The 14,607-nt window shown below is 40.9% G+C and overlaps 1 protein-coding gene across 1 annotated transcript; it reads right to left on the bottom strand.

The window, feature by feature from the left end:
- Nucleotides 1-4,119: 4,119 nt before the first annotated feature.
- Nucleotides 4,120-6,786, bottom strand: LOC133241015 (tripartite motif-containing protein 64-like). The gene is made up of 3 exons (XM_061406008.1): nt 6,251-6,786; nt 5,635-5,730; nt 4,120-4,413 (listed from the first exon to the last, which is right to left on the bottom strand). Exons 1-3 carry the CDS (start codon nt 6,659-6,661, stop codon nt 4,138-4,140), a joined length of 783 nt encoding a protein of 260 aa, XP_061261992.1. The 5' UTR covers nt 6,662-6,786; the 3' UTR covers nt 4,120-4,137.
- Nucleotides 6,787-14,607: the final 7,821 nt, after the last annotated feature.

Consider the following 14,607-nt stretch of genomic DNA (forward strand, 5'->3'; position numbering starts at 1 on the left):
GGTTGTGGCCCGCAGGCTTGATGGTCGTGATGCATGGGCTTCAGAGCACGTGGCTCAGGAGTTTTGTCTCCTGCTTTGTTGTTCTGAGGCATGTGGAATCTTACTTCCTTGAACAGGAATCAAACCCTCATCCCCTGATTGCAATAGGGATTCCAAATGCTGGACCACAAGAAGTTTCTGTGCACAAAGTTTTAAGTTTAATCAGCTCCCGTTTGTAAAATATTTGTATTTTCATTACTCCAGGAGGTGGGTCGAAAAGGACCTTGCTGCAGTTTACACCAAAGTCTGTTCTGCCTATGTTTTCCTTCTGAATTTTACAGAGTGTGACCTTACATTTAGGTCTTTAATCCATTTTGAGTTTATTTTTACATAGGTGGCACTAGTGGCAAAGCACACACCTGTCAATGGAGGAGACATTAGAGACATGGGTTTGGTCCCTGGGTTGGGAAGATCCCCTGGAGGACATGGCAACCCATTCCAGTATTCTTGCCTAGAGAATCCTCATGGACAGAGGAGCCTGAAGGGCTATAGTCCATAGAGTTGGATATGACTGAAGCCACTTAGCACATGTGTCCATGGTAAAGGAAGTATTCTCATTTCATTCTTTTACATACAATTGTCCAGTTTTCCCAGCACCACATGCTGAAGAGGTGGTCTTTTCTCCATTCTATACTGTTGCCTTTCTGTCAAAGATAAAGTGATAATACGTGTGTGGGTTTCTCTGGGAGTTCTATCCTGTTCCACCGGTCTATATTTCTGTTTTTGTGCCAGTACTGTACTAGCTTGATTGCTGTAGTTTGTAGTATACGCTGAAGCCAGGGAGACAGATTTCTCCGGCTCAATAAGCTTTTCGAAATGCGTAGATTATGATTTTATATATGATGTAGTATCTCTATTAACTCAGTAGATATATTTAAGACACTTATGTTTGTGCTATGTGTGTGGAATTTATCTGTACATAAACAGATAAACCTTCTTATAATTGGTAAACTGGATGGGATGGCCAATATTAGGCTGTTAGCTTTGCAAAGAAAAATATAAGATGTTCCAAGTCTATCCAGCAAGATGATTTTAATTAGTCTGGTAACTTTAACAATATATCTATGACTAATGGTTTTGAAATGGAGACATGATGAAGGAAAACGATGTTAGAGATGCATAGCAGGGAGACAAGAATTCCAAGTCTGCCGGTCAAAAGAACCCTGTGTTCTTGCTTTACCACACAAAGTTAGGAAAGCATGACAGGTGTTCTTTGGTCTCCAGGGAGACTAGAAACCAGTGAACACACAGGACATAGAATAATGACTGCACAGTATTCCAGGAGAGATTTTATTTCATGAAAACAGAAATAAATTTATACACTTAATATATCAAACTCAAAAAAAATTAAGCAATACATTTCATGAAGAAAGGTGAAGTTTCAGAAAGTCAAGTGGGTGCTTACTTAACAATCTCAATTATTCACATTCCTGACACTTGGGGTCAGGTTTTGACCTCTGATCATGGGTATCTAGAGCAAAGAAATGGTTTGAGTGGCGATGAGAAGGAGCAGTAGAGGAAACTACAAATGAGGGAACTATTGGCCACATCATAAAAGCTCAGGATTCCACCATCATAATCCAGGAACATCCCCACCTGGCCCAGAGGCTTTTTGACATATTGAGGTAACGGTGGAAAGGAGGTAAAGAGACTGTGCTGACTGTTCTCCTTGATACAAAGAAGTAGAAAAATTCCCTTGGAATCAAGGGCCATGTCGCTTTCCCTTGCCCAGGAGTCATTACAAAGTCCAATGGCCCAGTTGCAACAGCCCGCCACATCCACCTCCCAGTAGTGCTGACCAGAAGTGAATGACTCAGCTCCCCAGGAAAGAAAATATATAGATCTTGGTGGAGTGTAGTCGACATCAGGACCATCAGGACCAGCCAGAAGACATCTCAGATCTTCAAACACAGGGAGGTGATGAGTGATTCTTTCATTATGCAACTCAATGTACACTGTAGGAAAAAGGAAACAAAATTATATTAATGAATGGTGTTTTAAATTCCTGCTGGCCATGAGCTTTATACAGTGTCTGAGTTTCTTAGCTTATAAGTAGAACTTGGAGGCAGGACAGCAAGAGAGCATGAGGAATGCAAGAGTGCCGTCTAAGATCTTCTTGTCTGTCTTCGTAAGAAGAAAATTTGAGCCAGACCAAATGGGAGAAAACATGAATTTTATCTAGGAGACCTACTGCTTAGTTTTGGCCATTGTTTTCTCTGGAACATTTGAAATAGGCAATGAAATAAAATTCACTATCAGAAAAAAAATAGTTTGCCCATATCATTAGAAAATGTTCAATAATAAATATAATATCAATGATAACTTCAAGAGTGATCACTTTTCCTGACAAGGATTTTCATTAAAGAATTCAAGATTAAGCTAAAATTTTTAAAAAATCATATTTTTGAAGTGGTTTCTTTGTGAGAATTTTCTGCTCTTATACCTTGAAAAACAAAAGAAGCGTAAATCTATTAAAATAAGTTGCCAGCTTACTTTGCCAATCTTGCTAATAAACTTTATAAAATTTCATAGTATGCTTGTTTGTAATAAAACTGATCATAGAGAGGATTTTGTTCAATGTCCAGAAAACATGATTTGAATTTATTACAAATCATTTTATAGACCAACTTAATACTCTCCAAATATCTCACAACCAGTGATAACCTCCCTTCCCTAAAACTTGGAATGTACTGAATGTACAGACAGACTTACATATTTCAAGGAAATAGTCAACAGCATGCCAGCCTGCCATTGGACATCAATTATCTTTTCCCATTATTTACTTGCTTTTTTCCCTAGATACCAGATATATATGTGAGAAACACTGGTATCTAGGGAAAAAGCAAGTGTATATACACAGAGACTTTGCCAAGATTTCTTCTTTTTAAGATCTTATGGAAAAAAGCCAAAAGAACTATTTGGCCAGCCCAACATTGTGTATTATTCTACTATAAAGCTGTATTGTTAGTCACTTAGTCACGTAGGACTCTTTGTGACCCCATGGAGTGTAGCCTGCCAGGCTTCTCTGTCCATGGAATTTTCCAGGCAAGAATACTGGAGTGGGTTGCCATTCCCTTCCCCAGAGGAACTTCTGAACCCAGGGATCTAACCCTGGTCTCCTGCCTCGCAGGCAGATTCTTTACTGTTTGAGCTATAGGAAATCTACTCTAAGGGTAAATTTGGTTATAAAAGTTCCCAAAATAAGTCCACAGGTTGGGCAATGAGGAAAGTCTCAGAAAGAACATGAAAAGAGACATGCATTCAGCTCCCCAACCAGGGAGCTGCCTGTTACCTTGGAATTGTCTGAGCCAGTCTATGAGTCCAGGGATGGGCCACACATTGAACTCAGGAACTACAGGCTGGGGCAGGTGCAGCTGCACTGACTTACTCCTGCAAGAAGGGACACTTCCCAAGGACTGCAAGGAAAAAAAGACCAGATTATTCATGAGATTTCTGTCCCTTTGTATCTTCTTTCCTACTTCTGTTTGTTGAAAAGGTATTACTTTCTCATTCTCTTCTAAGGAACAGTCAGAAGCTATCTTAATAACAGAGCTTAAACTAGAACATAATGGGCTTCCTCAGGGCACATTAAGGAAGGAAGGAGGCCAGGAAGAGTGTGTGCAATGATGCAGCCACATCTAGGATCCCATGCTACTCCCAAAGAGATCTCACCATCTATGATAACAATTAAAGCAAAACAGGGACCCATAAGAAGGATTTATAGAATGAAGTGGAACAGATGATGATTTCTAACAATCTTGCACAGAAAACTGGCAAAATCTCAGTGTCCCCAGGAAGTGTGAGATAACGGAGAGTGATAAGGGTTTAGCAGAACATATATTGAGATTTACTCCAAGAAAGTTAACTGTCCCCTGGTCACAGAATTTTGCTGATTTTGGATCATCTGTCTGGATAGTACTCCTGACCACATTGGAAAATCTGGTCCTATGTGAACTAGGAAAAGGGCAAAAATATTTCAAAGATCACCAGGATATGATGAGAGAGGAATTTGAGAAATATAATGGGAGTCAAGGAGTACCATCCCTCAGCTGAAAGTAACCATATGTGAGGTAACATTTCAATGTTACAGCAACTTGTCTAGAAGACTGTTTCTCTCTCTGAGGATGGATCCTCCTTTCTCACCTGGAGCAGCTCCATGTCCGGCTTATGACACATCTCAGTCAGGTCTCTGTACCTTTCCCTCATACTTTCTGCCTGTTCAGTCATTGTGAACACACTCCCCTTGAGTTGTTGACAAATCTCCTTGGCTTCTTGCTCCAGGGCCTCCAGATGCATTTTCTCGTCCTCATGAAGCCATAGAGGTATCCTCTGATATTGAACTGTAATCATGGCCTTCCTTAAGGCCACATAATTCTGCAGAGACAGTGGATTCAGAGGATTACTTATGCTCACATTCAAAAGAAAGCTTCGAATATTATTTCCCTAATACCATTGAGAACATTTTTTTTTTTTTACAAACTTTCTGCCTCACACATCTAATGGTCTTGAATATTTGCTGGTCCTTCCTGTCTGTCCTTTCTCTGAATTCCTATTCTCTTTCCTTGTTTAAATCAAACCATCTAAAGAGTCCCAGGTTCCCTTCCTAGGAGGATTTTTCAGGGTTCTTACTCCATCAATTATTTCCCCTCTTCCCTGAAGCTTGTTTTCCTCTTGCTCCTCACCCTGATTTTTATAAATATTATTTTATGAGATAAACCCCATCTACCACAGTTCATAAAATATGCTCTATTTTTCCTCTAGGTAACACTATATTTTTATCTTCTCCTTCAATGTCACTCTTAGGGCAATGTCATCTTATTTTCCATGTTTGAGAAGGTTTATTCAAATCTTCAAAATTTGGCCTAAGAATACTTTTCATGCCTTGCTTTTCCTATTTACTAGCTTTCTTTGAGCTAACTTGCATTTTTGTTGTTGTTCAGTTGCCCAGTTGTGTCTGACTCTTTGTGACCCCATGGACCGCAGCATGCCAGGCTCCACTGTCCCTCACCATCTCCCAGAGTTTGCCCAAGTTCATGATCCTTCATCAGTGATACTGTCCAGCCACCTTATCCTCTGACACCCTCTTCTTCTGCCCTCAATTTTTCCCAGCATGAGGGACTCTTCCAATGAACTGTCTGTTTGCATCATATGACCAAAGTAGTGGAGTTTCAGCTTTAGCATCAGTCCTTCCAACAAGTCTTCAGGGTTGATTTCCCTTAAAATTGACTTGTTTGATCTCCTCATTGTCCATGGGACTCTCAGGAGTCACCTCCATCACCAGAGATCAAAGGCATCGATTATTCAGCGCTCAGCCTTCTTTTATGGTTCAGCTCTCACAACCATACGTAAACACTGGGAAGACTATAGCCTGAGACTATACAGATATTTGTATACAGAGAAAAGTCTCTGTGTTTCAACACACTGTTGAAAAGCAACTTGCATTAGCTTGTTCTAATTGTGATTACCAGTAAGTCATTTTAAACTATTACTTTTCCAGGGAAGAGACAAATATCCTTTAATGGAAACTTAAACGGACCTAAAATCTAGAATCATATCAATGTCTATACAAATAAATTGGAACATTTTTATTCTTACCTCAAATGACTGAGTTTTATTAGCTTCCTGATTCAGACTGATTTTCATTTCTTCTCTCAGTTTCCATAAAGTTCTCATTCTCTTCACAAGTTTCTCCTGCAAAATACCCACGAGATTTAGTGACCCAGAAGATGACACCATAAATTTCATCCTGTTCATGATGAAGAAAGGCAGTTTTTGGTTACATGGAAATCTTGCATAGAATGCTATGGTCAGAGTTTTCCACATTATTCTAATTTGATTCTAATACTGATATCATAGTATATCAGTATCGGTATTTACTTCTGTGACTTTACAGAAGTAAATACTAGAGAACTGGGGGAACTTTACAATAATGGAATCTATTTCCTAAAAAATTAAGTCTCACACTTTAATATGGCCTGACTAAGAAAGCCTCAAGCTCCCATCAGAAGCCTGTGTCCCTGGTGCCACCCGCCCCGGGATGCTGCATTTCCACACGTGTAGACAATTGGGCAAAACACTGAGAGGACACATTGTATGTGAGGATCCACGTTCAGAAATCCCACCTCCACTATCTCCATCCCCATAGCATCTTCGTTTTCCTCTCTGACTTAGGAGCCTCTAGATCCCAAACTGCTTGAGAGGCATCACCTACCCGGGACTCCTCAGCAGCCCTGTGTATTGGACTGTGGCTGTGAGCTGCGTGCTCGGGGAGTTCAGAGCAGGGCCCACAGAGCAGGGTCTGGTCAACCTCACAGAAGAGGCCTTTGGCTTCCTGGTGTGTCACACAGATCTGCTCCTCAGAGCTGTGGTCGTGGTCAGCTCTGGCCTGTCTGGCAAGGGAAGCCAGCCTCTTGAGGGCAATGTTGGTTTTGAAATCAGAGCACTCTGGTATTTCCCTGCACTCAGGGCAGCTCCTTGGGGTCTGGCTTTCTTCCCAGCAAAGGCTCAGACAGGGACGGCAGAAGCTGTGCCCACAGTCTATGGTGACGGGGTCCAGGAAGCACTTCGTGCAGATGGAGCAGGTGAGTTCACTCTGAAAGACCTGCAGTGTGTCTGAATCCATGTTTCTGAAAACTAAAGAAAGAAATAAGACAGGGTAAGAGAAAAAGTCTTTCTTCTGCCCTCATCAGGAAAGATAAATCCTTTCAACAAAATCCTGTCTTGAACTCTAATTTCCCTATTTACTTACCTCCCCAGAATAAACCTAGAAATGGTGACTACATACACCATGGATTTGAACTATTATACAAAAGATGAAATACAGTAAGAGTCCTTAGCAACCTTTTTTTGTTTAAAATAAACCAGGATTTCAATCATACTAAAATTATTAATACATGGAGAAGCTTAAAGATTAGTGTGAGTGTGCTCAGTACTGTCTGAGTTGTTGCTATGCCATGGACTGTAGCCCACCAGGCTCTCCTGCCCTTGAGATTTCCCAGGCAAGAACCCTCTAAAGGGTTGCCATTTCCCTCTCCAAGAGATGTTCCCAACTCAGTGGCTGAATCTGTGTTTCCTGCATCTCCTCATTGGCAGGTGGATACTTTACCATGGAACCACCTGGGAAGCCCCTTAAAGATTAGAATGGAGAGTAAGTGTTGGGATGACTTCAGAGTTACGTTTATTAGCTGATTCTGACAGAAGCACACACAGAACCTGTCTGGCTCTCTCTCATTCTCCAGGATTCCCTGACTGGAAGCCACACTAGCACACCCTTCGTTTCTCTCCTCATGGCCTCAGTTCCTTCCGTCATCAAAGTGAGAGAAGTGCTTTACTAAAGACAAATAAATTTGTTTACGAAGAACTTAAACTTCATACAATCAATGTTGGCTTTAATCTGCTGTCTTAACACTAAAGAGTTCAGAGCTTGCTTCCAACTTAAATAACAAAACTGCTCCTTTCAACACAAAAAGGAAAAAAAAAAGTCATTTCTAGTTCAGGAAAGCAAGTTTTCCTGGAGTCGGTTCATATCATCAGAGTATGTCATATTTTGAACTGGTGAATGTTCAAGTATCACAATAATCAGGAAACAATAGTCAGCATAAATATAATCATTTGTAGACTGATAGCATCAATGACCATGATAATATTAAAACAATAGGAGAACTTAATATGTGTTGCCTAGTATTTCTCAACATTGAGTTAAATCCTTTCCTATGGATTAACTGTTTTTATCATCTCAACAATATTTACTAATTTTCTATTTTTACTCACATTTTATAAGGACGTTACATGATATAGTGTGGATAAAAATAAGTTACTTGTCAGCAAATCCCACATGGAATAAATGCTTGAAGAAGTGCTCAAACATAGATAGTACTGACAGAATAAATACAACTAGCTTTTGTGTGCAGGACTGCCATTAAAGTTTTATTTTTAACTTAACATATCAGAATTTCATTCTACTTTGATCAGAACTCACCTTCGGTTGTAGTTAATAAAAATTTCCACTCTTTTTCAGTAGGTAACTCTCAAATTCAGCTCAGGATTTAGGTGCTCCACTGCTGGTGGCAGAAACTTTCAAAAGTCTTCACAGCTCAGCCAACTCCTCACAGCTCAGTCAACTCCACACACCACAACTCTGGGCTCCAGAGAAGATTGAGCTTGGTTCTTGCTGGATGCTTTATATTCTCCAATGACCACGCCCATTTCTCCCAAGTGATAGGGTTTATCAACTCCTTGAAAAGGTATAGGTGCACATGATTAGATTTTGCAAACTTGGAAACACATCAGAGCGCCAATGATTGAATTGAAACTGAAACCTACTTAATCCAATTGCCACAATCCAACATCTGACAAAAGTCTCACCATGCATTTACCTTTGTAATGCACGAAGATTTTGTTTTGGAATAAACTATCCAAGTATGAATTTCACATCTCTATTTAATGAACTATATTATAGTTTTAATAGCACCTACCCATCTAGATGACACCACCCTTATGGCAGAAAGTGAAGAGGAACTAAAAAGCCTCTTGATGAAAGTGAGAGAGGAGAGTGAAAAAGTTGGCTTAAAGCTTAACATTCAGAAAACTAAGATCATGGCATCTAGTCCAGTCAATTCATGGGAAAATAGATGGGGAAATAGTGGAAACAGTGTCAGACTTTATATTTTGGGGCTCCAAAATCACTGCAGATGGTGATTGGTGATGAAATTACAAGACCCTTACTCCTTGGAAGAAAAGTTATGACCAAGCTAGATATAATATTAAAAAGCAGAGACATGACTTTGTCAACAAAGGTCCATATAGTCAAGGCTATGGTTTTTCCAGTGGTAATGTATGGATGTGAGAGTTGGACTGTGAAGAAATCTGAGCACTGAAGAATTGATGCTTTTGAACTGTGGTGTTGGAGAAAACTCTTGGGAGTGCCTTGGACTGCAAGGAAATCCAACCAGTCCATTCTGAAGGAGATCAGCCCTGGGTGTTCATTGGAAGTACTGATGCTGAAGCTGAAACTCCAATACTTTGGCTACCTCATGAGAAGAGTTGACTCATTGGAAAAGACCCTGATGCTGGGAGGGATTGGGGACAGAAGGAGAAGGGGACGACAGAGGAAGAGATGGCTGGATGGCATCACTGACTCGATAGACATGAGTTTGAGTAAACACCGGGAGTTAGTGATGGACAGGGAGGCCTGGCGTGCTGCGATTCATGGGCCTGCAAAGTGTCAGAAACGACTGGGAGACTGAACTGACTAACTGTCTTACCCATCTAGACCTATCACCCACTAGATTTACTTGCTTTTCTGAATTTGCCTGCATTCATTCGGTGCTATTTCTTCAGAATCAGCCGTCCTTCATATTCTATTTTTCAACCAGGGTACACAAGCTCCCCAAAATACCACATACTGCTCTGACTAAGATAGCCAGAAGTTGTTGTTTGGAAAGAACTGAACTCCCCAGGATAGAATTTCATATCTTCTTTCACAAACTATATGATAGCCCTAATTACAGCAACCAGTAATCTCAACAGTAACACGTGAGAATGTGTGTGTGCTAAGTCTCTTTAGTTGAGTCAGACTCTTTGGGACCCCATGGACCATAGCCCACCAGACTCTTCTGTCTGTGGGATTCTCTAGGCAAGAATCCTGGATTGGATTACCATGCCCTCGTCCAGGGGATCTTCCCAACCAAGGGCTCAAACCCTCAGCTCTATGTGTCCTGCATCGGCAGGTTCTTTACCACTAGTGCCACCTGGGAAGCCCACAGGTGAGAAAAGGGACGTGATTTTCCTTCTAGGAGTCACGGTGACTCAGCTTCTTCCATCACAGCAAGCCCGCTTGTTCTCTAAAATGCAGCAAACTTTGCCTCACCTGACTGGATAGGGGAAGGGAATGAAGTTCAATGAGTTGAAAATTGAAATAATGTCTGAGAAAAAGAGGAAAGTTTAAATTGAATATAATTTATAGTTTGAAAACATAACATGGTAAGATTTTATATTCCCAAAGGTGCCATTGCTGGTTTTTCATTTTCTCTGTATTATAACTGAGTCTATTATTCATTGCACAAAGAATATTTATTATTTGTAAAATCGGGAAGAATTGACAAAAAAGATTAAAATTGTTTTAGGCCAAATAATTGTAAGGAGCATATGCAGAATCTAAATATTAGATCAATATCAAGTAACTGAAAGGCAAGAGATATGTGAACATGGTTATCCAGAACATTCTTTTTTAAATTTCCTGTATTCACTGATGAATTGCTATAAAATTTTTGGACCTTTGAAAATGTAATAGGTAGAGAAAACCCCCAATAAATATCCACATGATAGCAAAGTGCCATCTGCATGCTCCATGCGTTTAAAGAATGGACACAAGAAAAAGTTTCTACTGAAAGATAAAAATAATGTTTTGGGTGAGTCCTGAAAAAAAGTATCAAGATTACAGAGAATGTGCATGCTCAGGTGTGTCTGACTCTGTGACTCCATGGACTATAGCCTGCCAGGCTCCTCTGTCCATGGGATTTCCCAGGTAAGAATACTGGAGGAGGTTGCCATTTCCTTTTCCAGGGGGTCTTCCTGAATGAGAGATCAAACCTGATCTCCTGGGTCAGCTGTATTAGCAGGCAGATTTTTTTTTTTTTTTTTTTTTTGCCACAGACCCTCCTTCGAATCCCAAAAGTATCAAGAGGCTGACATTAAATCAGACTTCACAGTTTATAATATACCTCTCTTGCTTTTGTTTTACTTTCTCTATGTGATTGGAGGTGTTTCTATATGCGGTAGTGATACTAATAACTTCTTTTCTTCTGAGAAAAGTCAGTCTGAACTCTTTGGGGTTTGTGCTCTGTCTTTCCTTGGAGAAGGGAAACTGAACTAACTCACTGAATAGAGAGACTTTCTCTCTGAGGATATGGAAATGCCATTAACTGACCTGGTTTTTCTCTTTCTCCCTTGGATAACATTCTCAGTCAGAAAATTACCATTCACAATGTGAGCCTTTCAGAGGATGATACAAGTGTGATGTTTTGAAATCACCATTACTGATTTTTTATTTTGAAAAATAAACATATAGCAAAAAATGTAAGTGTTACTACAGAAAAATATTGAATCAAAAACAGTATATAAAGGCTTCAGCTCCATAGTTTGAACCCCTACAGCCCAGAATTCCAAGGTCACTGCAGTGGGAGGGAGAGCAGAAAGAGGGCTCTGACCTGCAGGGCTGGAGACAAGCAGCCCCAACCCCGACTCAGGGTCAAGGTTTCCACCTGGAGATGGGCATTTGGAGTCCTAAGGAGACCTTAGACAGTGTCCTTTTTCTGTCATCATTGCTGATGGAGCTATCTCTTTCCACTGAGACCTGCTTTCCCCAAGAGCAGCGTGTCTTTCAGGAGAACCCGGTCACCGGGGTCTGAGCCGGGGCCGCCCTGGTGGTCAGTGGGCTCCGGCCCACTGCTGTGGGACCCTCCCAAGGGGGCGCGGGGCTGGAGGCGCTCAGACACCCGCTCTGGGGCTCCGGGAGGGACGCCAAGTCCGCATGGTCACAGAGCTCAGAGCCCACATTTCTGGGAAGGATCTTGGCTTCTGTCCACCCAGGAATCCACAGGCCCAGTAGGGAGTCAGGAGGACGTGTGTGGCGATGGGAGAATGGCTGTATTCCCGGATGTTAAACCGACTGCTCCAGGGAACTCCCATATCTTTTTGTCTGCAAGTGCCTGATGGAGCCCCGGAGTCCAGGCAATCCTGAGGGTACTGTCTCCCGATGAACGTGGCCCAAGGTCAGAAAGGAACTCAGATCCGCGGGCACCATGTGTGGGTCTTGGTGAGAGTCAGTGTTGGAAACGGGTGCTGGACCATTGAGCCAGAGGGGGTCAGGGTGGATTCTGGGCCTGCGACCTCATCGAGGCTCTCAGGAGCTCCGCTGGCGCCTGAACCCTGCAGGTTCCCCGACATTGCAACTGCCCACCCACTGCCTCTTCCTGTGCAAGGCCCCTATGGTGGTTCTCTGTCCAGGGTGAACTCAGGAGAGAAATGACTGAGTCAGAAAAAGATAAATATCATGTGATATTGACCATATGTGGCTCTAAAATAATGGTACAACTGAGGTTATTTACAAAAGAAAGACACAGATGTGAAAACAAGCTTAAAGTTACCAGGCGCTAAGAAATGGGGTGGAGGATGGGAGGGATAAAGTGGAGATCTGGATGATCATACACCCATTCTTATGCATAAAACTTTAATAAATAAGGATCTATTGTGTAGCACGGGAAATTCTATTCTATACTCTGCAATAACCTGTATGGGAAAAAAAAATTTTTTTAAGTGTGGATATATGTATTTATGTAATTGATTAACCAGGCTATACAAGAGAAACTAACACAACCTTGAAAATCAAGGATATTCCAATGAAAATTTAAAAATAAATAAATTTTCTCATCTAGTAACCTTCCGTGAGTGAAGTGTCATGGCCCATCATAATAAATAGAAAAGCGTTTTCAGGACTAGAATGCAAACACAGTTCAATAAAGAAAACCTGAAGAGATAGTTGCCCAAACTTAACAGACAATGTCATATTTCTTTCCCAAATTGTCTATTATTTTCTAGTCAATCTTGTATTGTACAAAACAATGACATAATCATTAACTCCACAACCTAGCATCAATATTTCCACTGTGCATATATATTGAATAATAGAGTGCGAGGACATGAGGTCATATGCAGGAATGAGGAATAGGTATAGAGTCTTAGAAAAAAACCACCAACAGCTATTGTGTGTGGAGTTACAGACATAAAGAGAAAAAAACAATAGTGTGTAACCGAAACAAAAGAACAAAACAAAAAATAAGCAAATAAAAAAATTCTGAAGGAAAAAATTTCATGCAGAACTGAATGAAAAGAATAAAACATGAAAGGATTTTAGTTCAGATGAGGTTGAGAATACCTGTCAGAGACTAGCGGGCTATGTCAGTGCAGTCAGTGGTATTTGGGGGAGACTGAGTGTCCCGTGTTGAAAAATAGAATCTGAAGGACTCTGCTTTCTGAAGAAGTGTCAGAGTGATTGCAAGCAAATTCAGACAGACAAGTAAATCTAGTGGGTGATGAGCCTGGATGGATCAATGAAATTAAGACTATTATATTGTTCATGAAATGAAGGTATGAAATTCATATTTGAGGATTTTAATTATTTCCAAACAACAACTTCATGGATAACAAGTGTAAACCATGGTGTGACTTCACCAGAATGAAATATGTGAAGACATATATATGAAACACACATATACATACATATGTACATATTTTTGTGTATGTATATATATATCCATACTTTTGTGTATGTCTATATATGTGTGTGTGTGTGTGTGTATACACATGAGAAGAACTTGTATCAAAGGAGTCTAGTGAGATTTGAAACCATGCTGCTCCCTTTCCTTTCTTCCTCCAACAATTCCACTCTCTCATGCAGTTTCCTGTCTGTATCATTCCTACCACCAACATGAACAGGTTGTCTAGGAAGTTACAGCTCTTTAATGGGAAGATTTAAGAGATTTTTGTCTTAATTTCCAAGTTTCATTTCACTTAATAGCTTCCCATGTTGACCACAGATTCTTCAGAGTAAGACAAGTTTGAATTCATTGTATATATTGGAGTTAAAAACTTATTGCCGTGGAAGGGTTTAGGAAATTGAGAAAGTTTCCGAAATACTTGTTTGGTGTGCACAGTGCACGTGCCCTTAGCCACGTCTGACTCTTTGGGGCCCTTTGGACTGTAGCCCACCAAGGTTCTCTGTCCGTTGAGTTTTTCAGTCAAGAATACTGGAGTAGGTTGTCATTTCCTCCTCCAGGGGTCCTTCCCAACCCAGGGATCAAACCCGTGTCTCATGTGTCCCCTGCATTACATTTTATGTGAACTCTTTACCCACTGAGCCATCAGGAGGAAAAAACAAACAAACCAACCAAGAAACAAACCAAAAACCTAGATGACATAGGGGCTTCCCTGATAGCTCAGTTGGTAAAGAATCTGGCTGCAATGCAGGAGATCCCGGTTTTATTCCTAACTCAGGAAGATCCAGTGAAGAAAGGATAGGCTACCCACTCCAGTGTTCTTGGGCTTCCCTTGTGGCTCAGCTGGTAAAGAATTTTCCTGCAACGTGGGAGACTTGGGTTTGATCCCTTGGTTGGAAAGATCCCCTGGAAAAGGGAATGGCTACCCACTCCAGTATTCTTGCCTGGAGAACTCCATGCACTGTATAGTCCATGGGTGGCAAAGAGTTGCACAGGACTGAGTGCCTTTCACTTTCAGATGACATAGAGGCAGGAGACCAGAAGAGGGCAAAGTCCTGTACTGTTAGGAACTTTACACCTTGGAAACCAAAGGGGAGTCCAGTAAAATCCTTTTTAACAATAAAATTGTCTCTCATAGAAGAGCCTCCACCTAGAGTCTTTCTGGAAAAAAGTAACAGGCTATGACATTCTGGGAATTCTGAATGGAAAAATATCAGTGCCAAGCACAGTCTACAGAAGAAACTGGGAAATGTAAAAATTCTGAGATTATAAATGGTAGGGAAATCATAGCTAT

Source organism: Bos javanicus, chromosome 29, assembly GCF_032452875.1.
Source record: "Bos javanicus breed banteng chromosome 29, ARS-OSU_banteng_1.0, whole genome shotgun sequence".
Taxonomy (NCBI): domain Eukaryota; kingdom Metazoa; phylum Chordata; class Mammalia; order Artiodactyla; family Bovidae; genus Bos; species Bos javanicus.

Bases quoted from the DNA above. Each gene is read 5' to 3' on its own strand.
- LOC133241015 (XM_061406008.1), bottom strand. From the start codon at position 6,661: ATGGATTCAGACACACTGCAGGTCTTTCAGAGTGAACTCACCTGCTCC. The intron at 5,731-6,250 runs GTAGGTGATGCC...GGTATTTTGCAG, and splicing joins GGGCTGCTGAGGAGTCCCGG to GAGAAACTTGTGAAGAGAAT. The intron at 4,414-5,634 runs GTAAGAATAAAA...CTGTCTCTGCAG, and splicing joins ATAAAACTCAGTCATTTGAG to AATTATGTGGCCTTAAGGAA.